Source organism: Ixodes scapularis, unplaced genomic scaffold (assembly GCF_016920785.2).
Source record: "Ixodes scapularis isolate PalLabHiFi unplaced genomic scaffold, ASM1692078v2 PGA_scaffold41__6_contigs__length_2269736, whole genome shotgun sequence".
Lineage (NCBI taxonomy): Eukaryota > Metazoa > Arthropoda > Arachnida > Ixodida > Ixodidae > Ixodes > Ixodes scapularis.
Window position 1 is genome coordinate 1850879 of NW_024609870.1, and position 27820 is coordinate 1878698.

The 27820-nt window shown below is 44.9% G+C and overlaps 1 protein-coding gene across 1 annotated transcript in view; it reads left to right on the forward strand.

Annotated features, from left to right (window-relative positions):
• Window positions 1-948: 948 nt before the first annotated feature.
• LOC121837461 (FERM, ARHGEF and pleckstrin domain-containing protein 2-like) overlaps window positions 949-27820 on the forward strand; it is a gene marked incomplete at its 5' end in the record, with an annotated part of 108007 nt that continues 81135 nt past the window's right edge. Inside the window, 8 exon segments of the mRNA XM_042293067.1 lie at window positions 949-1053; window positions 5124-5248; window positions 6655-6752; window positions 8799-8922; window positions 15331-15418; window positions 15480-15635; window positions 20988-21148; window positions 26805-26879. Coding sequence (XP_042149001.1) covers window positions 949-1053; window positions 5124-5248; window positions 6655-6752; window positions 8799-8922; window positions 15331-15418; window positions 15480-15635; window positions 20988-21148; window positions 26805-26879 — 932 coding nt within the window.

Sequence of the window (27820 nt, forward strand, 5' to 3'; positions counted from 1 at the left end):
CAACCGTCATTTCATCACGTTGCGAGCGCAAATATTGCTCAATCGCCCACCGTACGCTGTAAAATCTTTTCCTTTTTTTTTAATGCGCTACCAATGTTAAAAAGTTTTACTTCCGTGACTTGTCTGAGAATGTCAGAGTGCTCTGCACCCAGCAGTTGTGATCGGCTGAAAAAGATCCCGAATGGCTCTGGCGGCAAGGAGGGGGTGCTCTGCTGAGTAAGGTCAGAGGAGAGAGGCAACCACCCGAATTCACCATTAGATAGATCATGAGACAGGACCAAGCGCAAAATCATGGAGGCTTTTCACATGGCTTCAGGAAGGCACGGAACAAGCGTAATTGAACCCTCAATAGCTTTGAACCAAATAAGAATAGAATTACTTAAAAGGTCCCACAGCCCAACACGGCAAACATTGACTTCAGGGCACCGGCACCATAGACACACACACCATAGAGATCAAATGTCTACAAATGCCAGGAAAGACATTCATCATCCCAGTTATTTCCACAACTTTTCAGGTGCATGTTTGTCTTCCAAAACACTGGAATTTCTTTGTTATCTGAAAAACACCGGTGTCTACAATTGCCTGCAATGAGATTAATTATCCAGTCTTTAATTCTAAGAATTATCAGGCAAATCTTCATCTTTAAAAAGGTATAGAGAAGGAAGATGAAGGAACGGAAAATAAAGAATTGTATGTCTACCCTTACACATGTATGTTGTGTTCCTTTCTGTCTACCATATTGTCTTATAGTTTACGTGTTAGTTCTGTGTAACTTGGCACCACAGTATACCTCATAACAGAACTCCTTGCATTTGCCTTGGCTGCACGAGCCCCCGTGCAGCGAAAGCAAAAGTCGACTGTGGTGATTCCTGAGGGTGCTTCGAGTGGCCAAGTGTTGCCGGGACCCGTCTTGGTAGTAAAAGACTGTTCCTCCCTCTTTTACAGTACAAGGCTGTCGGGAGGGTGCTCTTCGAGCAGGTCTGCAGAGTGATCAACCTCCTGGAAGTGGACTATTTTGGACTGGAGTATGCAGATTCCACCGGCACAAAGGTCACTTTTCTCTCGTCATTGTCTCACACTTTCTAAATGCTTGCTCCTAGAAATGGATGGAAGAAAGCTCGCCTATCGGTAACATGACAGGTATGCTCAAATTGAGGCCACTGTGGAGGTGAATGGCCGGTGGGACCGCTGGACAGATGAATATGGCCGGCGTTTTTAGGTTGACTCAGTTGAGCAACTCGGGCGGAGGGGGCCACCCCGTCTCCCCTCGAACCCGTCGCCTGTCGTTTGGTGCGCCATCTAGAGGCTGGGTTCCAAAACTTTTCTTTGGAGACGCTATGGTGAAGCGCCATCTAGATGCTGTGCATCGAAATCCGCGCAACCGTAGTAGTTACTGTAGCAGCCGTCTTGCCAGGAAACGGTGGTGCATCAAACGACGAAAGGCAGGCCTTGGGGGGAGAGGGGGAGTACTGCTCGTGCAAGCGGCGTCTATGGGTAGGTTCATAGCTGAGTTAATCTAGTAACCTTGAATATGGCCAAACCCTCTGAATGGGGGGGTGGCTTGCACAACCTAGCCATTGTTCCTACTCGTTGCCATCTGACCGATGTCCCACAAAGCGCATGCTGTGATTGACAGATGGAGGAAGCAGTAGTTATGTGATTAGCGTCGTAGAGAACTTTCTGGGGATTATGTTAGATGGCATTGATTGTACAGAGCACCTGGCACACTCTTCCATTCACAATCACGGTACTTGCTCGTTCTAGTGTCTCTACTGCAATGTTTCTGAGATTAGAGCTTTCTTGGAGATCCCAGTAGTGCCCATGCATCTAGTATATCCCAAAAATGCATTTCAGGCAGAAATAATAAAAGATTATGCGGATTAATGGAGTGAAACATGGTTTTATCTGCAGCTTTATTTGATTTATGGCACTTCCCAAGTTTTTGGCGTTAGTAATGTTAAGGTTATATAAGTGCAGGAGAGGTTGTACTTAACTGTATTTTCTTCAACTACATTCTGGTTTTTTTGGTTCACTCTGTTCTAAAGCTTGAAGATGATTAGAATTGCTATGCCACATCTCATTACCGAAATAATTTAAAAAACTTCCTAAATTGAAGTTTTAAAAACTTTTAACATTGTAAAAGTCATACGCATAGCCTGCAAGAAAGTCACATTTTGAATGGGTGTCTCAATCACAAAATACAGGTATTCCTTTTGCAAGTATGTGCAGTGGTTCACTTGTGCCAATTGCAACATTTCATGTGCAACACAATTGCAACATTTTTAATTATGTGCAACATTTCAATAAATTTGTATTTGACTTGACCTTGCTGCACTCAAAAGGACAAGTTGGCCGAAATTGTGCTACACTCTCGTAAAGAAAGCTCATTAGTTTGTATAAACAGACAATTTTATAGAGGAATCGGCACTCTGGATTGGCAAACCGGTCAATATCTGCTTTTAGCGGGCAAAGCGGTAACCCAACAGCAATCTGGGTTGTCGTCTGTAAATTCTGCCCTAACAACAGTTCACACACCTTTTGTTGTGCCCTCTAAGTGTTTGATGGCGTCACTAAACAGGAACAAACACCAGTCATCCATTCATTTTGCATGTGCATAATAAGATGCCGTTTGGAAGAAATGTGGGGACAGCAAATGGTTCTCATTTCCTTTACACTTTTGGTGCTGGATTGCTTTGTTACGTCTCATTGAGTTTCCGTTATTTTGCTAAACGCTGTGAACATTTCATTGTCTTACTTGTCATCAAAATGTCTCTGCATTAAGGAACCCAGTATTATTTTGTTGATAAAGCTTGAAAATGTATGTTTACTAAATCACTATGTAGTACTTTTGGATTCTCGGGTGCCTGGAGTAAATCGATCGTAGTCGAGGGGCCGTCACTAATTTATCGCAGCTGCTTTAAATTTCGCACATCACACTAACATTGCCTTAGCTCAGAGGTGAGGGCAGTAGGGGAGGGGGTGTCGTGGGTAAAGGAAATAAATGCTTGTACTGGCAGGTAACCTTTTTCTTCCTTGTGAGCCTGAAAATCCTATGACAGCCAGAATTACTGACTTTCTGTGCATTTTCTTTTCTCTTGTTTTTAATCTAGCTCACATGCTTTTCAAGATTGATTAACTTGACACAATATTTTTCTGGCCAAAAGGTATAAGGAGGTTGCCACCTGCATGCATAAAATGGTTGGTGCAAAGCACGTTATCTTATCTCAATAAAATACAAAATTTTGTGTCTCGCATAAAATCAGTGAATAGTGCAAATTGAGCTCTAAAATGGTGCTACAGGCAGCTGATTTCTCATTCATAATGTCAGGCTTACATGAAGCCTGCTAACTTTAGGCCATTAGGATGCATGGTAACAACCAAAAAAACAATTGGACTCTAATAGTTCCATATATTGAAAGCCTACGTGATAATAGCTGTGTGAAATTTATTGTGACCTTTTTATTCTAGCTGTAGAGGTGCTATTTAGACAGTGCAGAATGTTGTCTAATGTGGGGTGTTAATGAGTGTCATGCATTATTGATTGGGCATCTGCGCATTGGTACTACTAATACCTTCTCCTAACTGCTACAAAATTATCTTAGTGCTGCTCCAGAGCTTCTGCAAAATGGGAAATATTGTCTTACAGAAGTGCCCTAAAACAAGGTTTTGTTCTGTTTTAAAAATTTTCCTAAAGCTAAATTTATTGGATAGACCACCAATGTTAACCGGTTTCTTGCGTGGCTCAGGATACGGTTAGCCCAAATGTGAGGGATGGGTTTCTTTTTGCTCACATTTTGCTTGTGCAGTTTAATACTTAGCACGACGCATTACAACTACGTCTGTAGAACACGCAAACATTGAACCTCACTAATAGTTCTGAAACAGAATGCCTTTATGGGCTGGTTTCCATATCTAGAGATCATGACAAGAAATTGTTATAAAAACACAATAACATATAAAAATCAAGGTTGAAGAAAGAATGAACATTTAGGACAAAGACAACACAAGCACATCTGTCAACTAGCAATGGACATATATAGGAATTCGAAAGCCGAGCAACTCATTGAAGGCGGGAAAATCGAGGAAAGAGAAAGTAACTAAGAAGAGAGGAAGGAAGAAAAAGATGATAAGATAGAAAGTGAAGTGGACAGAGTCATTCCTGATTTGAGAAATTCAGCTTCAGTCTTCATCAGAAACAGTGAGGGATTAGAAATGTTGTTGTTTGTGCCATTCATGGCCAATGACCCAATCTCCTGGCCCTATATGCTGTTATGCCCCCTTGCGGGCTATGCAAGACGGCAGGATGAAGGGACCAGGACATTGTCACCGGCTGGGATTGGTCCGTGGCGTGGCGTTGACCAATCGCAGCAGGCGGTTATGTGCCGGTTCCTTCGTCTTGCCGTCTTGCATAGCCCCCCTTCTTGTCTCTTCAAAATGGGACTTGCACAGGCTGAAGGCCCCGTTTCTAATCCTGCAGTGTTCCTGACCGAGACTGAAGTTCAATTTTTCATATCAGAGATGACTCCATCAACCTGACTTTGCATCTCATGGTCTCTCTCCTCCTTCCTCATCTTCTTAGTTACTTTCCCTTTCCTCGATTTTCCCGCCCTTAATCAATTACTCACCTTTGGAATTCCTATATGTCCGTTGCTAGTTGAAAGATGTGGCTGTGTCGTCTTTCTCCTACATGTTTATTCTTTTTTCAATCTTGACCTGCACCAACACGCTCTTCATCCATTGTCGGAAAAAAAATCATATGACCTAAATTTAGCGGGTCACTTTCCCGATAAATTCAGCAGGAAAAACTTGAATCGAAATAGTTTATGCATATCTTTAAGTCAAGCAAGTTTTTTTTCACCAAATCTAGGTCACGTGACGCCCTAACGTCAAGTGGCGTTGCTCACAATGACATGTGAGACTCGTGTGGCATAATGTCCCGTGACACCACGGCATGACACTGCAATGTCACGGCACAAATGATGTCTCAGTGTCACGTGTTACGGGTTGCCGCAAACATGCGACAGATTTGGCATCAATTGGCTCTATGCACTGTGGAGTATACCTTTTTGGCGCGAGTGACGAGGGAAGAAACGAGAGCCTGGCGTGCCCTCCTCTCGCAGTACTGGCTGGACTACGAGAAGCCCATGTGCCGCCAGATGGGGCTGTCCATGGTCGCCCCCGTCATGGACTTCTGCGTCAAGTTCTACACGCCCGACCCCGCGCAGCTCGAGGAGGAGTTCACAAGGTGAGACCGCACGGAGCCCCAGCGGGGGGACCCCCTGGGTTTGCCGTGGAGTGCGGGGAGTCTCGACGGAAGGCGCTTTTCGAGGTTCCCAGACACTGACGACAAGCTCAAGTTTTCCATTCGAGCATACTCGTTTATTTGAGGGATTTTTACATAAATGGGCCACGGTCAGGAGTAGAGGACCCCAGTGCCCTACGTAATCCAACTCTGTTTGGATTACTCTGTAAGGTGATTACTTTTATCCTGAAACCATTTCAGATTCTAGATTAAGAATGTCTATGAATTAACCCACCATAAAATAGGGAGATAATCACGTAAAGCTGTGGGAGGTATATTTATGTCCTCTATCAATATATATATATATCAACAATACGTAAATACCGTATTTACTCACATAATGAACACTTTTTTTCCCGAAAAATTGACACATATTTGGGGACGGTGTGTTCATAATGCGGGTTAAAATTTTTGCATTTATACACTTAGTGCAAATGTCATATAGGTGCCAATATGACATGGCAGGGTACTGTGGCACGTCTCCACTGATGGAGGCCCACCCACGGCTGGTCAAGGGCACGCCACAGTAACCACGTTTTATAAATTCCAAAGCTTTTTAGGGTGCTTTTGGCGTGCCTTTTGCCATAAGAAAAGCGCACTTTGAAGCTCACTCAGCACGAAGAGCAACGCGACTGTTTTTAGGTTTAGCCACTATCACGATTCCAGTGCTCGAAAGTGGACCACAGACGACGGCGTGTTTGTTGACATCAATGCATCCGATAGGCGAAGAATGATGGGGCAGGGCGATTTCTCGACCCAAGCTTCGTAAAGCGTGGGCGCCGCTCGGTTCCACGGTTGATCACTTCCGCATCTACGCACTTGCAGCCCTTACGAGAGCGGCTTGGCTTGGCTTGGCTTGGCTTGGCCTGACTGCTTGGCGGCTAAAGAAAATTGGCTTGGTGGCTAGCTAAATTGGACGCAATTTGAGACTCGCAGAGCCGAAAGTTTGAGGTGCGTTCATTATGGAGGGAAAAAGCAAATGTCGAGATATTGGTACACGTTCTGGAGGGTGCAATCATTATGCGAGTGCGTTCATTATGCGAGTAAATACAGTATATGTTTTCTATGTATTTTCCAAATGTTACAAAATTGAGATACAGGCACGCTTATTGTGTAAAGGGTGAATGTTCAGTATATTACGGTAAGTAAGTTTTGGAATAATTGAATGCCGTAAAAATTGAACGAGTTCCTTTTTAATAATTTAGTAAGTGCAAGGTTCTCTGGGTGACTCGTAAAGTGCTTACTTAAAGGAAGACGAAGTGGTGAGCAGTTGCAGAAACAAAAACATTGTGAGGCTCTAGTTAAGTGCGACGAGAAGAGCCCATTTGGTGGTATGCCCTTCCCCCCAGGTACCTGTTCAGCCTGCAGATCAAGCGAGACCTTTCCTTGGGAATCTTGCAGTGCAGCGACCCGACGGCAGCTCTCCTGGCCTCCTACATCGTGCAGGGTAGCCCACTCTTCTGGAGAAGTCACTCTGGCTAAGCGCAATCTGGGCAGCCACCCTCTGTCGGCACAGTCGTTTGGAACCGGAAATAGGGTTACGTTGAGATAGATGCAGGTCTTGCTCACCCAACATTTAGAGTACCGTTCGCACAATTTTTGGCATCCCAGCTGCAATACCGGTTGAGGGGCTGGCAAAGCATTTCGATTCGTGCATTTAGCACGTTTGTAACTTTAAGTTCCAGTGAGGTTGTGTTTCTATGCAAAGAAGGCAGTGTTTAGTCCCTTTTGCAAATGGCTGCAAGGCAAATGTAATTGGGTTAGCCCAAATGACAAGTAGTCGGTCGAATGTGTTCGCGAGGTATCTTGCAATTGGTTTAAGGAGAGAGACGTTGGTTGTAGGGGTAGCTCTAGTGCCCAAAATCGGTCTGCCCCGCAACGAGACACCTCGTTTTTGCCACTAGACACTGTGAGAAGCTGTGTGTTGCCACCGAACTAGGGCCCTTGCCATGTACTGTCACAAGATATGTGGAGGCCTGCTAGCGCAATGCCTGTCCGAATTATGGTTGGTCAGAGCGTATTGGGAGCTTTTACATTAATGTGGAGCTGAATGAATTGGGTTGTCTTGGTGCGCACAACGCTGAATTCTTCTCGTGTCTTCTGCTTTGGACGGGAACTGGTACCAAAGAGTTCATCTCCCCATGTTTCTCCCATTTTTCTTACCTACTTGGAATGCCAGAAACTTCTCACTAGCATGCATCCATTTTTTTTTTTATTGTTTTCAAAGGTGTGTATTCTTCTTGTTCTGCACGTTTATTTGTGAGAAATCACGTCGGTGATTGGAGAAAAAGCATATAAGCCCATCTTTATTTGGAGACTCGTATCACCTAGTGCTGCGAGAGACCTTAAGTCGCTGAAAAGCCTTCTAAGTTTTGAGCATATAGTAATAGCATCTTAGCGTACTTCAGTACGCACAAAACTTCTTATCACTATGAAACCATTGCTTAATGCAAGTCGTCATTAATTCTGTAAGTGGCAATCTGTTGTCAAGGTAGTGCCCAAAGTTAAACTTAGAAGTTGTTCCTGGAATTGCAGTCAAGTGGAAGTCCTCATAGTCTGTGACTTCATTTTAACAAGATCGAAGGTGGCCTTGGAGACAGCTCCTTGCTATTTAGGAATTTGAAGAGCGGGGTAATCTAGCAATTTACAGATGTGAATGCTATGCATTAAGTTTCCACTACTACAAAACAAAATTTCTTATACTCTTTTGCCAGCTTGGAAGTTTGTGTCATTTGATAACGTCTCTGGGTTTCTAGATGAAAAGGGGAAAATTTTGACCACAAGAGCCATCTCCAAATTGAGAGAGCAGCGTACTGCTATTTTAAATCCTACTGTAAAACCTCATTCATTCTGATATGACGGGACGAGCAAAAATCTCAGAATTGTCCAAAAGTCTTAATGTTGAATGGACAAAAGATACAATCGAAAACATTCCCTCTGTGACCCATCTTTATTCTGTATTGAACTGTGCTACGGCCGCCTGCTTTTAAGATGAAATTTGCGCAACGATGACCAGTTTTCTGAGCTCCCTCCACCGTACGTGCTCTGTCAAGAAGGGTCGTAGCGAAATCAATCTAACTGGGCGTCCCACGGTGTGGCAACGTGGCCAAGCGCGACGGGTGGTCCTCGTCCGAGGCAGGCTTCTTGCCGGTGCACAGGATATTCCGACATTACCAGTCATCTGGCAGGCCGGCATGCGCCAAGGAGGCTCGTCCTAGATGGATCGAGCAAGGGAGCAGAGTCAAGAGCAGGAGTGAAAATGGCGTAAAATTCTGAGAACGATGTTGATGCCACAATGATAGCGAATCACGTGAGCGCCGAGCTGCTGTCGCTGCGACGCATGCTGCGCGGTAGCGTAAATGCACTCAAAGTTTTTTTTACTAGCTTTTCTTTGAATATCGCGCAATGTTTTCACTTTAAGTGGACACAGTTTAAGTGCTGGGGACATTTCATTGTGGTTTCTAATCCGCTATATCTTTGGTCCTGTGCGTAGCGTCCTGCGGGGATTATGTACCGGAGGACTACCCGGACCACAGCTACCTGTCGACGTACAAGTTTGTGCCCCACCAGAACAAGGAACTTGAGATCAAGATCATGGATAACCATAAAAAGCATGTGTAAGCATCAGTGTGCAAAGTTTTATGCCCTTATTTCTGGGATTTGAAGCGCTCTGCTGTACATCGAGGGACGGCGCATCTTAGAGGCCAGGCATGTTAAAGTGTTAGCCTGCTGCACCGTTTATTCTGGCTCGCGCAGGGCCTTTTTAAATTGAATGTTTCTGTTAATATTACTTCGTAGAAAGGTTAAAGGGACACTGACGGGGTATTATGCTTTCCGAGGTCTTAATTTGAACATGACTTATAGGAGCCCACCTACCCAGAACGCAATTGTTGGCTCAAAATTGCTTTTCTTTCCACCCGAAAACATCCGGTCGAAAATTGGCCGCTTTCATTTGCCCTCACTTTCTTTTTTATGGTCACGGGGCGTTCAAACTATGCGAATCAAATATATTCCAAGTCATGGGCCTTAAAGCACACCTTCAAGATTAAAATTTTAAAAAATTCGAGGGCGTCTAAGCACTTCGTATGAGTTTTGAATGTGATAGCATTAATGCCGTTCTTCCGCTCCCTTAGGTAGTCAGCGGTGTACTGGCCAGGGGCCCTGTGTTGCACGTTTTGGACTCCCACGGCGACTATGGAAAAGGAAGTGACGTCAACAACGCAGCTAGTGCAGATTGGATGTTGATTGATGAGAGATCAGTCAACATCCAATCTGCATTTGCTGCGTTGTTGACGTCACTTCCTTCTCTGTAGTCACTGTGGGAGTCCAAAATGTACAATATAGGGCCCCTGGACGGCCACGTTTCGCTACTGCCGAGGTCGCCGAACGTGCGCTTTTGTGAAGCGGCCGCCAATGGCTATCTAGAAGCCGATTTGCTCAGCCAATGGGTGAATGGACCTTTCTTTCGCTTTCTTTTGCGGTTCCAGACGCCACTGGCTCTGCTCCGTGGGATAGTTAATGCTTTCGCATTAAAAAGAATATGAACCCTATTTTTGTGGCCCCCAAAAAACTGCAAATACGTTGATTGCAAAAAAAAAAAAAATATGTTGCACAGATTACAGGAAGTATGTGTACACATCATTCTCATTATGGCGATGTACCATGGGCTGGACGATGCGATGGCAGTGCACGTCGAACCATTGTTGCGGCGGACAAATGGCCGCATCTTTGGAACTGTCATTTGTGGTTCCGGCCAATAGATCTTCAAGCACAGAGCATTGAGCAGAACGGATATAAGTGTGAAACGATCGCACAGCGAACGGTGCACACAAATTCGTCGTCGTCATTGTCTGCTATATACGCCGGAGAAGCAGAGAAAAAAAAAATGCAGTCTGGTGTAGCCTTGTGACTTTCGGCCATGAGCTCTCGTTCCCATGTTTCGGTTTCAAGCAGTTGATTTTTTTGGCGTAATTAAAAATCTATGTGACTCTGCACCAAAATATTTATTGGGTAGCCTCCTGACACCATATTAAATTGCCTAGCAAAAAAATGAGAAAAATAAATATTTTTGGGGTGTATCAGTGTCCCTTTAAAAGTCTGCGGCACGTCGACTTCTTAACTTGCTCAGCATTTGCCGTCGAAAGGCCGTCAAGCTGCTTCCAAGTGCGACCCTCAAAATAGCTAGTACACATTTGTTTTCTCATGACTCTATTATAGTCGACTCTCGTTAATTCAAACTCTAGGGGGACCGAAAATTTGTTTGAATAAAGCAAAGTTTGAATTACCGGGAGTTTTCTCCCATAGCGACGCAGAGGATGGGACCTGCATGTTAGTTTGAATTATCCTCCACTTTAAATTAAGAGGGTTTGAAATAACGAGATTAGACTGTACTAGGGGTAAAGAACAATGGCAGGAGGGGCAACAATTCTCATCATCGTACGACTGGCTATTGGGTTCTGAAGAATATATATTAGTATATATTTCTAACATGATTGGATGGTTCAATCTTAACACTACTCTCATTAAGGGAAACAAGAATCTTTAACTTTTTTTTTTTTTTAATTTTCATTTATTGTGTTGAAATCTAGTATACTGATGCATTTCTCAGTGGTGATTTCAAATGTGCAATTAGTTTTCAGATAGCTTTACTAGATCCTGAGTTATCAATGCATTTGTAATTTTAATTATGTTCTTCTTACGAATCATTAGCATAAAAATCTTCAGAATATATCAGAAATATTTATAGAATTGCATTCATCAAGACATGTTTTGTGCCGTGATGCTAATTTAAGCCTGATTTAATGATATTACATTGGTAAAAAAAAACATTTGCAACCAAGTTGTACAAAACGAGAGGCTATATTTCTTTGAGACTAATTAATTACAATTATTGTGTGACATATAATGCAACAAAAATAGTATCACTGTACAAAGCATGTCTTGGTGAATGCAGTTCTATACAAATTCCTGGTATATTCTGAAGAATTTTACGGTATTGATCCAAAAGAAGGACCTAATCAAAATTACAAATTTATTGATAGCGCAGGATCTAATCAACTACTATCTGAAAACTAATTGCATATTTGAAATCACCACTGAGAAATATATCAGTATACTAAATTTCAGCACAATACACAAAAAAATTTAAAAAAAAAGAAAAAAAGTTGAAGATCTTTGTGTCCCCTTAATTCAAACTTCAGGGAGCCAATAATTTTGTTTGAATTACTGGAAGTTTGAATTTTCTGAAATTCATCTAAATATGATGCAAGATAAAATTATGATTTGTTATATGGATGACTACGCATACAGAGTATATATTTGATGATGTTCTCTATACAGGCCTACTAATCGTAAACAGCTATGCAATGCATGGAACATTAGTGAAATGTACGAGATAAGCAATACAAAGAAAGCAAAACACAAACTGGGGACAGAGACAGACATGTGCATATCTTTTTCTGTCCCCTGTTTGTGTTTTGCTTTCTTCATGTTGAGTATTAACCTTGCAATTGCCTAAAGCTGAGCAGGTTGGTTATTCATACTTGTAGGATATGCCAGCTGAACAAACGAAGAAATAAGCAAGACAGAGAGAGTCGCAAGGAACGAGCGCACGCACTTTGCTGGTAAAAAACATACCAGCGGAGTGCGTGTGCTTGTTCCTTGCGACTCTCTCTGTCTTGCTTATTTTTTCATTCGTTCAGCTGGCATATCCTACGAGTATTAACCTAACATGCTCGTCAAACTCATCTTGAGTTTGACTTTATTCATCCCTCCAAATTGTTTTATAATGTGGAGCACCTAGACAGTACATGACACCTCAACAGAAAATTAAGTTTGTTCTTTGAGCAAAAAGGTTATCTATTGTGGACTATTAGCCCCGTTGAACATGCTTCTTACAGAGCGCCGATGCACTGCTGAAAAGCTTCCGCAGACTCTTACAGGTGCTCGGTAAGAATGGGGCCACGAGGTAAAAAAAGTGTGACTTACATATAAACTCCGTCCGAATTAAGTGGCTTATAAATGCATAGCGGGACAATCAAGATTTTGCAATTTGTTTGAATTAACCAGAACTATGAGATGTGCGAGTTTTAATTATTCTGAGCTTACTGTATTTAGCTGATCGAATGTTTTGAGAAAACAGGGTAGCCATGTTGTCCTTTAGCTTTTTCTATAGATCAGTCTAGTGTACGAAATGAAATTGACACCCCTGCTGGGGTGCTCGTGGTGCTGCCGGTTTGGAACCTATGCGGACGGTTGCTCACTTTTTTTGAACAAACTGTTCTACTGCTTGGTCCCAAAAAACATCAAGTGATTCATCGAAACACGTAGGCACATTGCAGGACACCGAAACTTTCCCAGCAAGCAATTCCGGCAGTGCTGGCGAGATTTAGAAGCTTCAGGACTCTAAGTTGCCTGTTTTGAAGGAGAATCGGGGAAGTATGCTTGCATGACCATCATCTGATCATCATACAGCAGGTTATGAACACGGTCCTTGTATTTAACTATTGTGCTGAAAATACTGACCACATTCTTCTTTTAGTGTCCTTTTGGACATGCGGTTGCAGTCCTCCTTGCTGTTCGTTGCAATTCTTGTCTTGTATTTGGTTGCACATGTGATTATGGTAGACCAATAATGAACATTGTAGGGAAGCTACAAAGTTAACTAGGCTTAAAGCGATGGTCAAATAGATCTGACCAATTTAGAATAGATCTCAAAAACCAGTTTTGAAAGGTCCGACACCATAACTTACCACAAAGGTATGGCTAGTTTGTGTATTTCTGAAAATGTTGGTGAAAACTTCCATCAATTGAAGGTTATAAGTAAAAACAAATTTTCTTGTGGCTCAGTTCGTAGTTGAGCCTTTTTAAATTACACGTGAAAAAGCATTCTCGTAGGCAGTTAAGACATTTTATTAGGTAAAGCGTGGCACAGCAGAAAAGTCCGAATTAATTTTGCATTCTTTTTTGTTCTTGTTAAATCAAACGCTCATAACCATGCTTTGTCACACTGGCACTAAAAAGGCTTAGCTCTACATTGATTTGTAGGAAAGATTTTGAAATGCTATTTGTAATTGATGCAAGCATGCTCTGATATTTCCAAAAACAAAAGCACCACTTAGCCACACCTTCATGCTGAATTAGAATGTTGGCACATGCAAAACTCATTTTTAGGATTAATCTAAAGCGGGTTAGATCCCTTCGTGGTAACAAATCGAAGCTTGCATGGAAGATGGTCCTTTTGTAGGCAGTTAGTCGGCGGAAACCTAAGCATTCCCCGCAGCACCACCCAGCCACAGTTGTTTACGATGTAGAACCACATCGTCGATGAGTCAACAGGAGGCTTCCTTTGCATTGACAAACCTAGGTTGAGTGTGTGCTGCAGTGGCCATGATGAGGGGCAGGCCACAGTCTCGCGCAAGGCAGTCAATTAAACCGTGAAGAGCAGCAACACCTGTGTCATGAAACGGGTTAGCATCAACATAGTTGTGTCGTGCCCCTCTTTTTCTAAAACGTTATTTCAGGGCATCAGTTTTTGTTTTAGTTGCTTGGAACATTGCAAGAGCACTGTCACCGCCACTGCATTCCACTTTGTTCGGAAGCAGCCGTAGGATGGTTCGCGTCGCTGAGTTGTCGGTATTTCTCCAGGTGCCACTCCAACATCTCTTCGTATTTACCTTCGCTGCACAAAAGGTCTACAACCGCAGCATTTGTGGCAGGAGCAACAACGAGACCCATCGACAAATGCAAACTAATCCAAGTTATGCTCGGCGGCATCACCAATGTGTTTATACCATGACTGGGTTCGCACACACTCCCGTAGAGGTCGTTGCAGCTCTGGCAATTGTGTGCCAACTCAACAAGCACGCGCGTGAGATAGAATCTGACGTTTGCAAAGCTGTTGGCACTCTTTGATATTTAAATCACGGGTGCGCTTTCTCTTGCACGAGAAACTCTTCTGTAACCCGACCGTCACGTCTTGCTCGTTCCGCTAGATGGTTGATAGGGTCGAACAGTCAATGCCTGAATGTCAAATTTCTCGGCAACTTCAGACTTGGGCCGACCACATTTTTTGAACCTCGTAGATCGAGTCGACTTTTGATAAACACTCCCACGCGACGCACGTGGCACGTGTATTCCACACGTGCATTGGGGACTCCCAAAGGGACAATCTCTTTTGAACTCCTTCGCTTCCTCGACCCGGTTCCGACCGAAATTGGGCCGCGGGCGTTGTGCACGGCGTAGAAACGTGGTCTCGTCGGTGCATCGGCATTCGAATCGGCTCTCCGCTTTCCATCATCCTTTGGCAGTTTTCTGTTTGCGTCTGGCACAGTCTACCGTTTGCCTCAGTGAAGGAATCGGAGGGAACGCAAAGATCTCTTGCGTGCCTCCGTGTAGGCTCGTGTGGTTTCTGTACCGCAACCTTCGTAATACACTTCGTATACAGTTATCATAATTCAGTTCAAAATGCACGCATTTTGGTAGGAACCGCGTTCAACTTAGAAAAATTCACAGGGTCTCTTACGTTGTCCCTAAAACGACTTGAAGGCGAAGAAGCCCAAGTACCGATCCTGGTGATGGCGAACCTCCGAAGACAGCGTGCTCTCTCTGATCTCGCAGTTTTGGCGCCGTCACTCTTACGTCATCTCGCACGCTTGCTCTTCACCACTGCCCGAGCGTGGGTGTTCCCTCTCCCACTGGGTTTGCGCCGCACGCGTGCCTCCGCCGATTCTGACACAAGTATCGCCGTCTCGTGGTCTGGTGGCAAACCGTGGGTTTTGGTACCTTTCGTGTCGCCGACGTGTTTTCATACTTTTCGTGTCGTCGACACGTTTTCACTTAAGGAATTTGAAAAACGCCTGAACGATGAGACATAAAAGACTTTTGCATTAATAAAGCTATTGCGTCATAACGAGGGATTATTTTATGTGTGACTTAGGACCGGAAAATGCGTACTTACCTCTGAGTGTTATTAAGAACTCGCGCACCCTACGCGTCTTTTCCACCTCAAATTTTTGTTTTTGCAGGGGACAGTCTCCAGCAGAGTCGGATCTCAACCTGCTCGAAACGGCACGAAGATGCGAGCTCTACGGCATCCGGATGACTGCCGCAAAGGTGCGGACCGACTGCGCCGCTCAGCTCGTTGCGACGGCGTTGATTGTGCCCATTGTTTCAGGACAACGACGGCCTTCCCCTGAACCTCTCGGTGGCACACATGGGCGTCATAGTGTTCCAAAACACCACCAAGATCAACACTTTCTCGTGGGCAAAGATCCGCAAGCTCAGTTTCAAGAGGCGCAAGTTCCTCATCAAGCTCCACCCCGAGGGCTACGTAAGTGCCAAGTCCGTTAGATGGCGATATGGTGCTCAAGGTGTCGCTGCTCATCACGGATCGTTGGAATGCACTTTTAAGGGCAATGCTATTGGGAGCATGCGGCACCCAAAGGGGACGTTTTGTTCTGCCTTGAAAGGTGGTTGGCAGCAAAGTCGGTGTTGCAAAGCGTTACCTGTTGGGACCTATTCTAATGCGCCTGCGGCATCTCGGATGCGTCTGTACCTTTCCGCTGCCACGTTTCTTGATCTCGCTGCACAGTAAAGGTTTGTCACCTTGGAAGTCAAAAACCTACCCACAGGTTGTCTGGCCAGTCTGGCCGTGTTCAATATGAAATGCTTCTGCTAGGGGTTGCATTGTGGCACCACTGTCTGGTCGCATGCTTCTGATAGTCAAGGTGTGAAGGAGAAGCTTGAGTTGTCCCTCCTCCAGCTCAAGCGTCCTGCCTTCAATGACGCTTGGGTTCCTCGTGCAAGTTGCGCGCACTAACAAATTGTGGCGGAAGGCATGCCTACTGGAGGCAGGGCGTTTTAAAGGCATGCCCTCCCACTCTGGTAGGCTTTGCGTTTTTCTTCTGCGAGATGCTTTTACCAACATTCCGCCAACATTCCTCAACCCTGTTCTGAACGTCTCCGAGATTGGTGGTGTTCTTGCCAGCCTAGAGCTCTACACCGACTTTAGCCAGTTTGATCGTGCGGGTTTGTATTCCGTCCTTGCCGCCACTTCTTATTAGAATCTAGTTCGTCTGATTTTCTTCCTGGCACATGCGAGACCGCCGCGCACGCCAAATGCCCGTGCATGGCAAACTGTTATTTTTTTTCTGACATAAAGGCAAAGCCATTGTAACACTAGAAGGGCCTTGTTCAGACGTGGCCGGGCTTGGGCCGATCTACACAAACTGCTTCGTTCTCGGGTCGGGCCAGGTTCAATCTAGCCAAATCTGGTGGTGCGATTTTGGGAATGCCGGTGTGGGAACCAGAAGTAAGGTTTCACGCATAAATATATTTACAAGTATTTACAAGCGGAATGAGACTGCAGTTCGCATCGCCCGATGCCGCCTCCGAGCCGTTCCGTTGGTGTCTCAAGAAACATCTGCCGCGCATGTCCCGAGCTCAGCGCTTGCACGTGCTGACCTCTTCGTCGTCTCTGTGGCACAACGACCACAGATGCCCCCCCTTGGACAAGTGGCCTGTGGCACTTGCGCTGGAGGCGTGGAGTTGGCGACAGCGTATTTTTGGGACATTGTGGGAGTTGTGTCCAAAGGAGAAACGAAGGCGGGCTTTAGGCGATCTAGGGAAACATCTGCTGCGCGTGTCCCGAGCTCAGCGCTTGCGCGTGCCGACCTCTTCGTCGTCTCTGTGGCACAACGACCACACCAGTAAATATCTATAGTTCCTGCAGAAGCAGCGGGAGGGGTTCTTGAAAATGCTACCAACTAACCAAACTCTGCATAAAAAAACAAATTCTAGCCTGTCTAATATTTGCGTTTCGCTCTCGTAATCCGGGTTCCTTCTCGCTTTCATTTTATGATGTAGTAGGTGAAGACATTTTACATAAATTTAGACATATCGCGAGTCACGTGTGCATAACAGTTAATAATAACATTTATCAATTATATTTTTTACAACCTATGCAAGCATACTACATCACTGATGTCGAGATATAAAATCTTGGAGCCCAGAAGTGTAATGGCCAATTCGTCTGGGCCCGCACCGCACCGGTGCAGTGCGGTTCGTGGTACACGGAAGGCTATAGGGGAGAGGGAAGCGTCCTTCTCTCCCCGCCAGCCTTTCGTGTATAAAGTGGAAAGCGTTTACTGCACTGGACGGGTGTGGTGCAGGCCCAGACGAATTGGCCATTAGTAAGATGGGTCGGCCGTCTTCTGCCTCTTTTCCTTTCCCTCAATATAGTGGCACCCTGCACCTGTGCTGAGCACATTGAGAGTGATGGGGACAATTGGGATTTTGGTGACTGCTCAAACAAGATTCAAGACAACCCTGAGACAGAAGAAACAAGGACATATATGACGAAGTCTTAAATCATGAACGTAAACCAGCTCACCTGCACCTTATCACTCATTTCAGGCTCAAACAAGCTTTTTCTTTTCTTCTCTTTTTTTTCGGTGCCGGATGTATGTTAGATTTGTAGACAGCAATTGTGAACCGGTCAAACAGCTTGGGTTGACCCCGACGTTACTCACCAAAGCCTGCAGCACATCAGTTTCCTCTTTACCTATTTAAAAAAACACTTATGTCGGTCATTCACTCGGGGAGTACGGAATGTGTCCTGCGTACATTTTGCGTGTGTTATGATTTGTTGTTGCGGGGAGCTTTGGGTGCTTCTGGATGCATTGCACGTGTGACACTTTTATCTACTCCCCACGTATATCAGAATTATTGAGGCAAATTTTAATTTATTCCGCGAGGAGCGCGCTTTATTTGCAAGTTCCCCCTGGTTCCGCTTCTTTGGAGGATACGTGCAGCACCTCGAGACCTTAGTGCTCTCGAATTGTGAAGAGCTTCTTGCGGTAACCAAAATAATAATGAGGGATAAAGGTTTGTGGTGCACTCTATGTAGTGTGTTGACTGCTTGGCGAAGTTGACATGTCATACGTCCGCCGCCCAGTCCGTGGGCACATTACAATCCGCTCCGTGACGTGGTAAGATCACGTGGGGAGTTACGCTTTATTGTTGGGTAGTTGGCTGTGTGCTCCGAAGGTCATCTACGGTACTGCAGGCTCCCCTGAGACATACAGTCGAATCTCGCTAATTCATACTTGATGAGGACCAAAAATTTGTTTGAATAAAGCAAGGTTTGAATTACCGGGAGTTTCCTCCTGTAGGTGGGGGGGGGGGGGGGGGGGAAACACATAGGATGGGACCTGCATGTTAGTTTGAATTTCTGTAAGTTTGAATTAAGAGAATTTGAATTGACGAGATTCGACTCTACTTAGTCCAGCTGTTTGTCCTCGCCTTCACCTCCTCTCGGCGGCACCGAGGAAAGGGCTGCAGATTGCACAGTCAGGGGTTCGATTCCTGTGAGCTGTGGGGTAAATCTCTCTTGTTACGATTATTTATTCGTAGTTATAATTGCGTTTGATTAAGTATGACAAACAATGTCTCCTATATGCTTTCTATGGGCCGCGCATGCTGCTGCCTTGGCTTGCATGTAACGCTTTTTCGTCGGACCTGAGCGTAACACTTTTCGCACGGTATTCAGCCCATAAATGCATTCTGCATTAAAGCAACTTAAACCTACTAAATAGGACACTTAAAGAAAAAAAATCAAACTGAGAAGTGGTGCATCATATACACATGGAGAAAGGACCTGCGAAGCGCACATCAAAATAAGTACTATATGCAGTTGACTGGTTGGCAGACACGAGTGCCTGAATTGCCACGATCGGTTAGAGGAAAGGGGAGGGGAGAAAGTTAAACGACACTTCCAGTCATTCAAAAAAGCAATGAATGCACCATTTCATCATTGTGTCATTGATTTGGGTGAAAATTTCAAATTGGACTTTTTGAAAATATATTTTTTTGTCTGTAAATCTGTTGCTTTTAAGTTTAAAAGTTTAGGATGATGTCTAGGGATCATTTAGAGTTTACTGGATTTATAAAAAAGTATGGATGCCTGGGTTGTCAGTGGCCTTAAGAATTGTAAAGCAGAAAGTGGTGACACGGCTGAAGTGCCACGAGCCCTTACGTTCTATTTAAAAACCCTTTCTGCCACGCAACCGTTTCTGACGGGGCATGTTTCCTAAGGCTTTCGCAGTTTCGGCACAGCAGAACAGCCACTCATTGCATGGAACAAGCTTAGATTTTCTTTTAGTTTACTTTTTTTAAACGTGAGTATAAAATATGGTGCAACTCCGGTACCCTCTAGCTTGCTTTAAAAGCTCAAAGCAGAAAAGCCTAAGGTATTCCGCTTGTCAGTCATGGTCGACACACATCCGCAATCCGAATAATTGCATTCTCTTACTGTGGATGCTAGGCCGTGCCTCTCCTCGTTGGTGCCAGTGGTATCGTTAAATAAATAAATGAATATGGTCTTGTTCTCGGGAAAAAATGTATCTAGGAACGATAAGTCAGACTCATATTCCGAGTCGTACACGTGCCTTTATCGTTTCTGTCGCTGTAAGAAGCGTCACAAAAATTCACTCGGTTGGGCTCGTTGGACCTAGGGCTATGGCCGTTAGTATCTGTCGTTCATTCGAGAAGTTTTGAGGAGAAGTGTGCGCCGGGTGCCTCGAACAATTAGAGCGCCGGGTACGTTAAGGGCATTTTTATTAGTAAGCGAGAATATTTTACCTTTTACTTTTTTTTGTTTAGTCGGGCTGCATCGAGTTTAACTAGGGTTTCCTGTTTTGGGTGAATACAGGTAAACTGGGACAAAGCAGCGCCCGAGCCGGTCGTAAATCGGAGAACTGCAATGGAAGCTGTCCTTGAATAAGAAACATGGAGTCTCCATGTACAGCCTCATTTTGTGTTGAGCCAGAACATGGCCCACATGGTGGCGAGGCTTTCTCGGGGAACCATGCCGCTTGTCTTGTTTCCTTCTCACGGCTCACGCATTCTTTGCAGGTCGAGCGTCTTGTTTTTTTTAAAAGCCCCAATACTTTTGGCCCGAGAATAGATGCCGAAGAACATTGAAAATAAGGGGAGAAACAAACCCCGAAAAACCATGCCCCACTTAGAAGAAAATAAACCACGTAAACTTGGAAACCTGGTTATAACCAAAGGCAAGCTTGACCGTATCGGGTATTTGGACGGGAATTCTCGCTCGTCTCTGCAAGGCTGGCATTTTATGCTCGGTGTCGGGTCTAGATGCTCGGTAGCAGGAAACGCTGGTTTTTTTCTTTTTACTAGATATAACTCCAAATATAAAGGCTCTTTTTTTTTTTTCCATAAATGGGAAGAATAAATTGCGGGAGCTGCATTCATGCATAGTTCAAAACTAGTATTACATCTTTTATGGAACTAGCTTTTATCCGAACAGAAGCTCCAGAGCTTCCTTCTCCATCACGCGCATCGTGCGATTGCATTCGTGGCTTTCACCTCGGTGCCAAAACTTTTGTCTTCAACAGCTGCCGCATGTTTGTGGCGAATTACAGCTTTGTACCGCATCAAACCGACCTTTGTCCCAGCAGCACTCTCAGCTCTGCGGACGTCCTTGGGATGTCGCGGTGGTGTGTGGACATTTTGAGGACATTCATAAGACGTGGTTCGCTCGAATTACGCCGCTGCGGGTGTTACGCGGGCAGAGGTGCGAGCGTGAGAGTTTCTCGTAATGTGCGACGGGGGTCTTCTCGGAGCCGGTCAAGTGACGACGGCCGTCAATTGGCTGCCGCAGGGTTACTACAAGGAAACGGTGGAGTTTTTCTTCGAGAGTCGCAACGAGTGCAAGAACTTCTGGAAAAAGTGCATTGAGAACCACGCCTTTTTCCGTTGCACCGAGGTGAAGAAGACACCCCGGCAGAAAACTCGGCTCTTCAGCCGAGGCTCGTCGTTCAGGTAAGCCGGACTCTGTTCGCCCTTCATTCGAGGGGCGTGCATGCCTTCATACCGCTGCGCATTCGGGCTGTCTCTAGAAGGAAGACTCCTGGAAGCATCCTTGAGGACGTGCTCTCATCACCCTTGGCTAGGGCTAAGCTGCATTAGGCATAACGAGGTGCTAACTAAGTATAGCTTTGTACTTAGTAGGGTTGGTGTGACCACATCATAGTGGTTCTAAGCTCAAAGTCCCACTATATTTTATCTCCTAAGCTCCGTGCAACGCTTTGAAGGACATGGGTCTGAGACGAGAGCTTCGCAAAAGGCTTAGTGTTTGTTCGAGACCTCAAGCAACAGAAGCGCAGAATTGGGCACTCGAGACTGTGCCTCCGGCAATGCTGTACGGCACTTTTGAGACAGAGGCAACGCAAATGTTCTTTGCAGCACTGGGCATGACAAAGACAGCTTCGTTCATAGCTCAAGATAAATCAGCTTGCCAGCATGCTTTTATTGCCTTCCTTGTTGACAGTTTTTTTTTGGCACTTGCGCGGCTGGCAACCAATGTGTGTCGGTCGATTAGCGTCGCTGCTGTGACTGGGTCACTCACTGGCTGCTTTCGTCTGCTAATAGGGTGGCGTGAACGTTCGCTTAGAGGGATTTGCTGTCTAGCAGACGTCAATGTGTTCCATTTGCTCGAGTGCTTCTTGTGCCCCCCATCTGCTCTAATTGTCTTGGTGCTAGCTTGAGCCAGAACTGCGTTGCAACGTAAGGCCTTCAGGGGAGGCTCCAGCCAGAGAAAGCCCCGCCCAGACACTCGCCACCATCGTCTTGAAGAGCAGAGGAGTATGGACGAGTTCAAGGCCAATCCTCATTCGTCTGTTCTCGAGGTGGCAGGTTAGCACTTAGGTAGTTTAGGAAAGTGGGAACCCAAGCTAGGAACTGAAGCACCGTGAGACAAAACACAGCAAGACGAGGTAATGTGAGTTGGTACGTGCGGCTTGCGTGTGGCATTCTCAAGATGCCCGTGCTTGTTCTTTCTTTTTTTTTGCCCCACAGTACCGCTTCTGGGCTGGGAAATTAATTCGGCGCTGAAAACAGATTTGGCGGAAAGAAACAAAAAAGACACATTTGCAGAGGATTCCACCTCATTTCATGCTGTCAGTTTAAGGAAAGCTGTATGAAGACTTCAAAGCAGGTTATTGCTGTTGAAGACCGCTTTTCTTCGCACATTCTGCAAACTGATACCAGCGTAATCTATACTCGGTTCACCCTTAAGCAAAGACTGCAGCCAGTCCAAAAAGCACGAGAGCTCGAGTTCGCTGTTCGAGTTCGCGTTCGTCCACAGAACGAGCTCTCGCGCTAGAAAGGAATGTCCCAAAGCCACGATCACGGGCTAGCTCACACTTGTAGCTATGGCTGCAGTTTTAGCTTAAAGGGATGCTAAACCGAAATTTGGATTTCGCAAGATAAGGTTGCAGAAGCGTTGAATGGGATGCTACGAACTCCAAAACGTCACTCATACATCGATATCTCAAACGGATGAGTGTACTTTTGGAAAAGAAGGGTGCAATCAAGCGAGGCGGTCTCGCTTCTTTTCTCCTCGCTTCTCTTCAGCTCGACCGAACGTAGCGAGGTGGAGAGGGAAGGGGTATCGTGACGAGCCTTGTCTCGTCGGCCTTGTGCAATTGCGCACTTCTTTCCCAAATATACGGCGATCCATTAGACATACCGCTGTATGAATGGTGTTTTTGGGTTTTGCAGCGTCCCGCCTATCCGTCCAGCCTTGTTTTGTAAGCTCGAAATTGGAATAGAAATGGAGTAGAATAACAGCATGTGGCAATTAAAAAAGTTTCACCCAATTCACCAGGTTCTGGCTTTTCTACAGCCGCTAGTTTTTTAGGTCATGAAAAAAGGAAACTGTGCCCTTTCATAAAACACTGCGCAATGGCAAGTACAACAGAATATATTGAGTCGACAATTTCATGGAATATACCGTAAAGTACCGAACATGCACCCATGTCACAATAAGCGACCACCCCCTGCTTTTGATAAATTTTAAAAACGATCCAAGGATATATCAAACACCCACTTCCCTATTTTTAGCAAGTTTCAAAATATCTGGTAGCTGCATCAAGAGCCCTATCGCCGTGGGCAGCCGTTATTTCCGCGACCGGAGCACAGTGCGGGCGTAGCACGGGTGCAAAGTCGAAAGGGGGTACAAACCCATAGATGAGCTATTCTTTTGTTCCAACTTGCAAGAAACATTCAAAGGCTTTACTGACGAAGACTAGACGGTGAGCAATCGACCTCTTCCTAATTTTTCTTAATAAAGTGTTTACTGCCTCATTTATTTACTTTACTTAATCGCATAATTAGCCCCCCCAAATAGTCATTAATACTTGGCGCATTTAATTCAAACAGAAGTTGCACGGCTGCTGCACTGGCACGTTCAATTTATCCTAGTTCTGATTGAGTTCAGAGCCAGTTCCTCAAAACCTTGCATTGGCTCCGGAGTCAGTTCGTTGTGCATGCAGAAGCAGGCGACGAGAGCAGACGACACTCCTCGTCTGCCTCTCCTCGTAATGCCATTTCTCGGAGCTTTTGCTCAAATGTCTGCCATGTTTAACAGTGATGCCGAGACGGAGGTTACATTGTTTCTTACTGATGAAAATTATGCACCCCTGGTGGATGCGGAAGCAGGATCCTGACGAAGGGTAGGAATTAGCTCGACTATGATACTCTGTTTGCGTCTTACGCACCTGCTCGCACAGGTTTGGCTCTTTGCGGTAAGTGTTGAAAGATTGCTGTCTCATAGATTTATTCTTTTTGATGCTATATGGGTATTCACAATGTTGATGGAGGTAAAATATTACTTATACTTTTGATAGCCCCCACCTTCAGTTGCTCTTGGATGCAGACTACGACTCCGATGCATTGAAGAGGTCTGCGATTTAGTACATTGGCACTCGTGTGCCCTCGTAGCTGAGTAAATACTGCATGCTTTGTCTGCTGGTATCTGCGGCTGCCCACAAACTCCACGCGGATCTTTCTTGAGAGTCAGAATAAATGCTTCATCTTGACGTTAAAGTGACGGTCGATAACTGTTTTGGCCAAGCCGACGTTCCTGTCAGGCCTTCATCTCCTAAGTGACTGCTACCGTCTGCTGCCGCCGGCAACTCCCGTCGCAAAATCATCTTGATGCCACGAACCTATCACCGAAATGCGAAACTCGAGAGACTCGCAATTAATCCACTATTGCCAAATGAATTTTAATTCTTTCGTGGTGTACGCAGTCCAAGCACACAAATGCTTATGGACGATAGAAAGCATGTGGTAACTGTTAAAAATTCTGACAGAAACGCATTTGGTGCTGAAAACATTTTTAGTACACTAGAATAAAGAATCATTCGTAGAAAATATTTTGTTTATGTACTTCAATACTAAAGAAAAGCGACCGAGCTTTTTAAATCGGGCAGAAGTTAATGTTGCTTATGACATGGTATGGACAAACAAGAGAGGACAGATGCAAACAACACCCTGCGCTTACACTCCGGAAGCTAATCACAGCGCCAATCCTAACGTGGTGGCTCCACTGGTTCTCCACTGCCACTGCACAACTCCTGCACTCCTCTCAACTTGGATAGAGCTAGTTCAGGACTCTCTGGCCGAATTGAACGTACCTATTGATTTTCTTTCCGGCGCAGCCATCAAGTCAAGGCTGCCAAGCAGCTAGGCCAAGCCAAGCTAAATCAAGCATGGCAGTACGCGTGTGCGAGCTATGGCTGCAAGTGGCGAATTGCGAAAGCAATCAACAGTGTAACCGTAGAGCGGTTTTTCTTCAGCGAATATAACGCCGACGTTTTGTTTTTACGAGTTGGCGCGCTTGACTAGCTCGGCAGACGATGGCCATTGTGAATTTGGTGATCAGACCAAGGGCCCACTCGACCCTTATGCTCCTCCATCCGGCCATCCCTCAGTTTTTTTTTTTTTAATTATCTCCCAATTTAGGCTGGGCGCTCGCTCTGTATTTTACAGTCTATCTTTTTTTATTTCGGAGCGACTACGTATGGTTATAAAAGCGCATGCTTCGCTCTGTTGGCTGTCTCACCATATTGCTTTGAGGAGAAGTGCTTCAGTACAGTTGCACCTTCCAGAATCTTGCCGTCTCAATCCAAGATGAATAAGGGCGCTAGAGACCGACCGGAAGTTGAGCACATAACGCAGACTGAAGGGATTGAGTTAGCAAGGACTCAGACTCGCGCCAATAGGCGCGGGGTACGGTAAGGAGATTGCGCTCACTTGCGGTCATTGCCGGTGAACAGCTACGATTGAGCCGAGGCTCCGACCAATTCAGCCAGTCGCAGGAGCGAGGCTAGTGTCGACTTTGAGTTTTCTTCCTTTTCAAAAGCTCGTGGATGTTACCCCGTAATATTGTCTTAAAAAGATTGTAAAGAAATGCGGTTATGTGTCGCGAGGGCTAATGCTTCTTGCCGCTATGTTGAAATTAACCGAAGCACCTTTCTTTTCCTGGCGCAGGAAAAGGAAGGAACCCCTCCCGGTGAAGCAGTATGGACAGACTTTGTAGACAATAATACACGGAGTGCTTGTCTCATAGTTATGCAGCTCAGATCTGCTCAGATCTGCTAAAAGAGTGTTCTGGGAAAATGCTTACACAGGGGAAAAGCTCAAAAGTACCCAACTCTGGGGAACCCTCTGAGAACCTACGCTTTAACGTCGGAAAAAATGGTGCATTTTTGTTGAATGGCGTAGTGATGCCTGTTCTTTCTCATAATTAAGAAGCCTCCAGATCTTACGTTGCAACAGATTATATGTAAGCGTACATTTCGTTGTTCAGCAGGTGGGCTTAGGCTCCTGCTGGTTACACCGTAGTGTACGGGATTCAGTTGGGCTAGAAATGTGCATTTAGCTGCAAGATTGAGGAAAGTGAACTTTGTCAAATATATCCGCAGGTTAGCTCATGACGAGCATGTTTAGCGTGCAAATCATTCGGAGTTGGAGAGTGCGTTCAGTCATGGGCGGGAACTCATTGGCGGTCTCTGGTTCAATAAGGCACCTTCAGAATTGCCACGTGTGTGTGTCTATGTTTGTGCCAAAAAAGAAAGAGTTGCATAGCGAGCTTAATGTTTTCGTCCAAGCTGCATCGTTTCAGAGGCTCGAAATCAACTTGCATGACGATGCCTGTGATGCAGCGAAGATGAGTCCTTCTCCTCATTTTCTTTCTTGAGTTCTCTCTTCGACATGACTGTGCAACGTTTGTTTTAGTATCTCCGTGGATCTGAGGTATGCTTTGAATTCTTTGTGCATTTGCTTTCGTAAATGCCGCCACTGCAGAAGCTCCGTAGCTCCAGTGAGCGATGGTGCAGTGATGCTTGAAGTTTGTCCCAACTGTGCCTAGTTCTTTCTTTGTGGCATTTTGGTTTTTGCTTTCTCTGGATGTTTTTCTAGCGGTTCTACGAATGCGGTTCCATGTGCATGCCATCGTAAACATGGCGTTATTGTTGTTGGGCAAAGGGGGTTGAGGCATGTTAATGCAAATCATGTGGGGGGTGTTCTGGGTTGTCTATCATTTTGCCCCCTCCCGTCTTAGACGCTTGGTCTTAGATGCCAGCCTGAGAGGCTCCTTTGTTTGTTCTTTCTGCTCTTTGTCTCTTTGCAGGTATAGTGGTAGAACGCAGAAGCAGATTGTTGAATATGTTAGGGAGAACTATGTGAAGAGGCAGCCCTTTCAAAGGTACATACTCGGTCCCCAATACTTTACCGTTTGACACTCAAATGCCTTAACCGGTATGTGGCAAACATCTTTTTTCTCTTTCTATCTGTCTGTCTCGCTCTTTCTCTCTGTCGCTCACCTCTTCACTCAGACTACCATTCTCACTGTCTGCTCACACAGCATTGCCAGAACGTTCTCTTGAAGGCCCTCTTGCTTTGTCGGTTGTTTGTATTTCAGCTGAAAGGCACCTAAAAATTACCTTTCAGTTTTGTCTCTTGCACACCATACAACTGCAGTTCTTTTTTTTTTTTCTGACATTCTTTCCTTTTTTTACGACAAACACTTATGCACTTCTGCTGAGCACACTAGTATCAGGACCTCCCTATACCATCTGTATTTCAATGTATCTTTTTGCCCTCCCTCTTACCCTCTTCCTTTTCTTCTTTTCCATGGCTTGAGAATGGCATGTTGGCATGGCTTGCATGATGTTCTTTTGGGAAGGCAACATGGTCATTTTCTGTCTCATATTTGTTCTATACAATGTGGGAAAGTAATTATAGCATTACTTTGTACTTAAAGTAAAGTAAGTTTTGTATATGTTGCTTTCTAAAGAAAGTCTAATAGGTGACTTCCAAGTACATTTCCCAAATTTGGCTTGTGATAAAACAGTTGAATCACTGATGGAATCACTTGGCCGATAATCGCAAGATTTTCCTCTTAGCAAGCGAAATGCAGATATTTATTTTTTCTAGGTTCTAACGCACTTTATTTTTGAGTTTTGTTTCATTAAGGATATCTTCGATGGACATGAGAGTTAAGTTGGTTCTGCCAAAGGAAACATCTGCTATTCACTTTGATAATGTCCATCATGTTTGATGTAATTTATTTAAAACTGTGTGGATTTTACTTCACTCTAAGTACAAAATCTACTAGTGACTTTCAACCAATTCTTTTGATGTGTA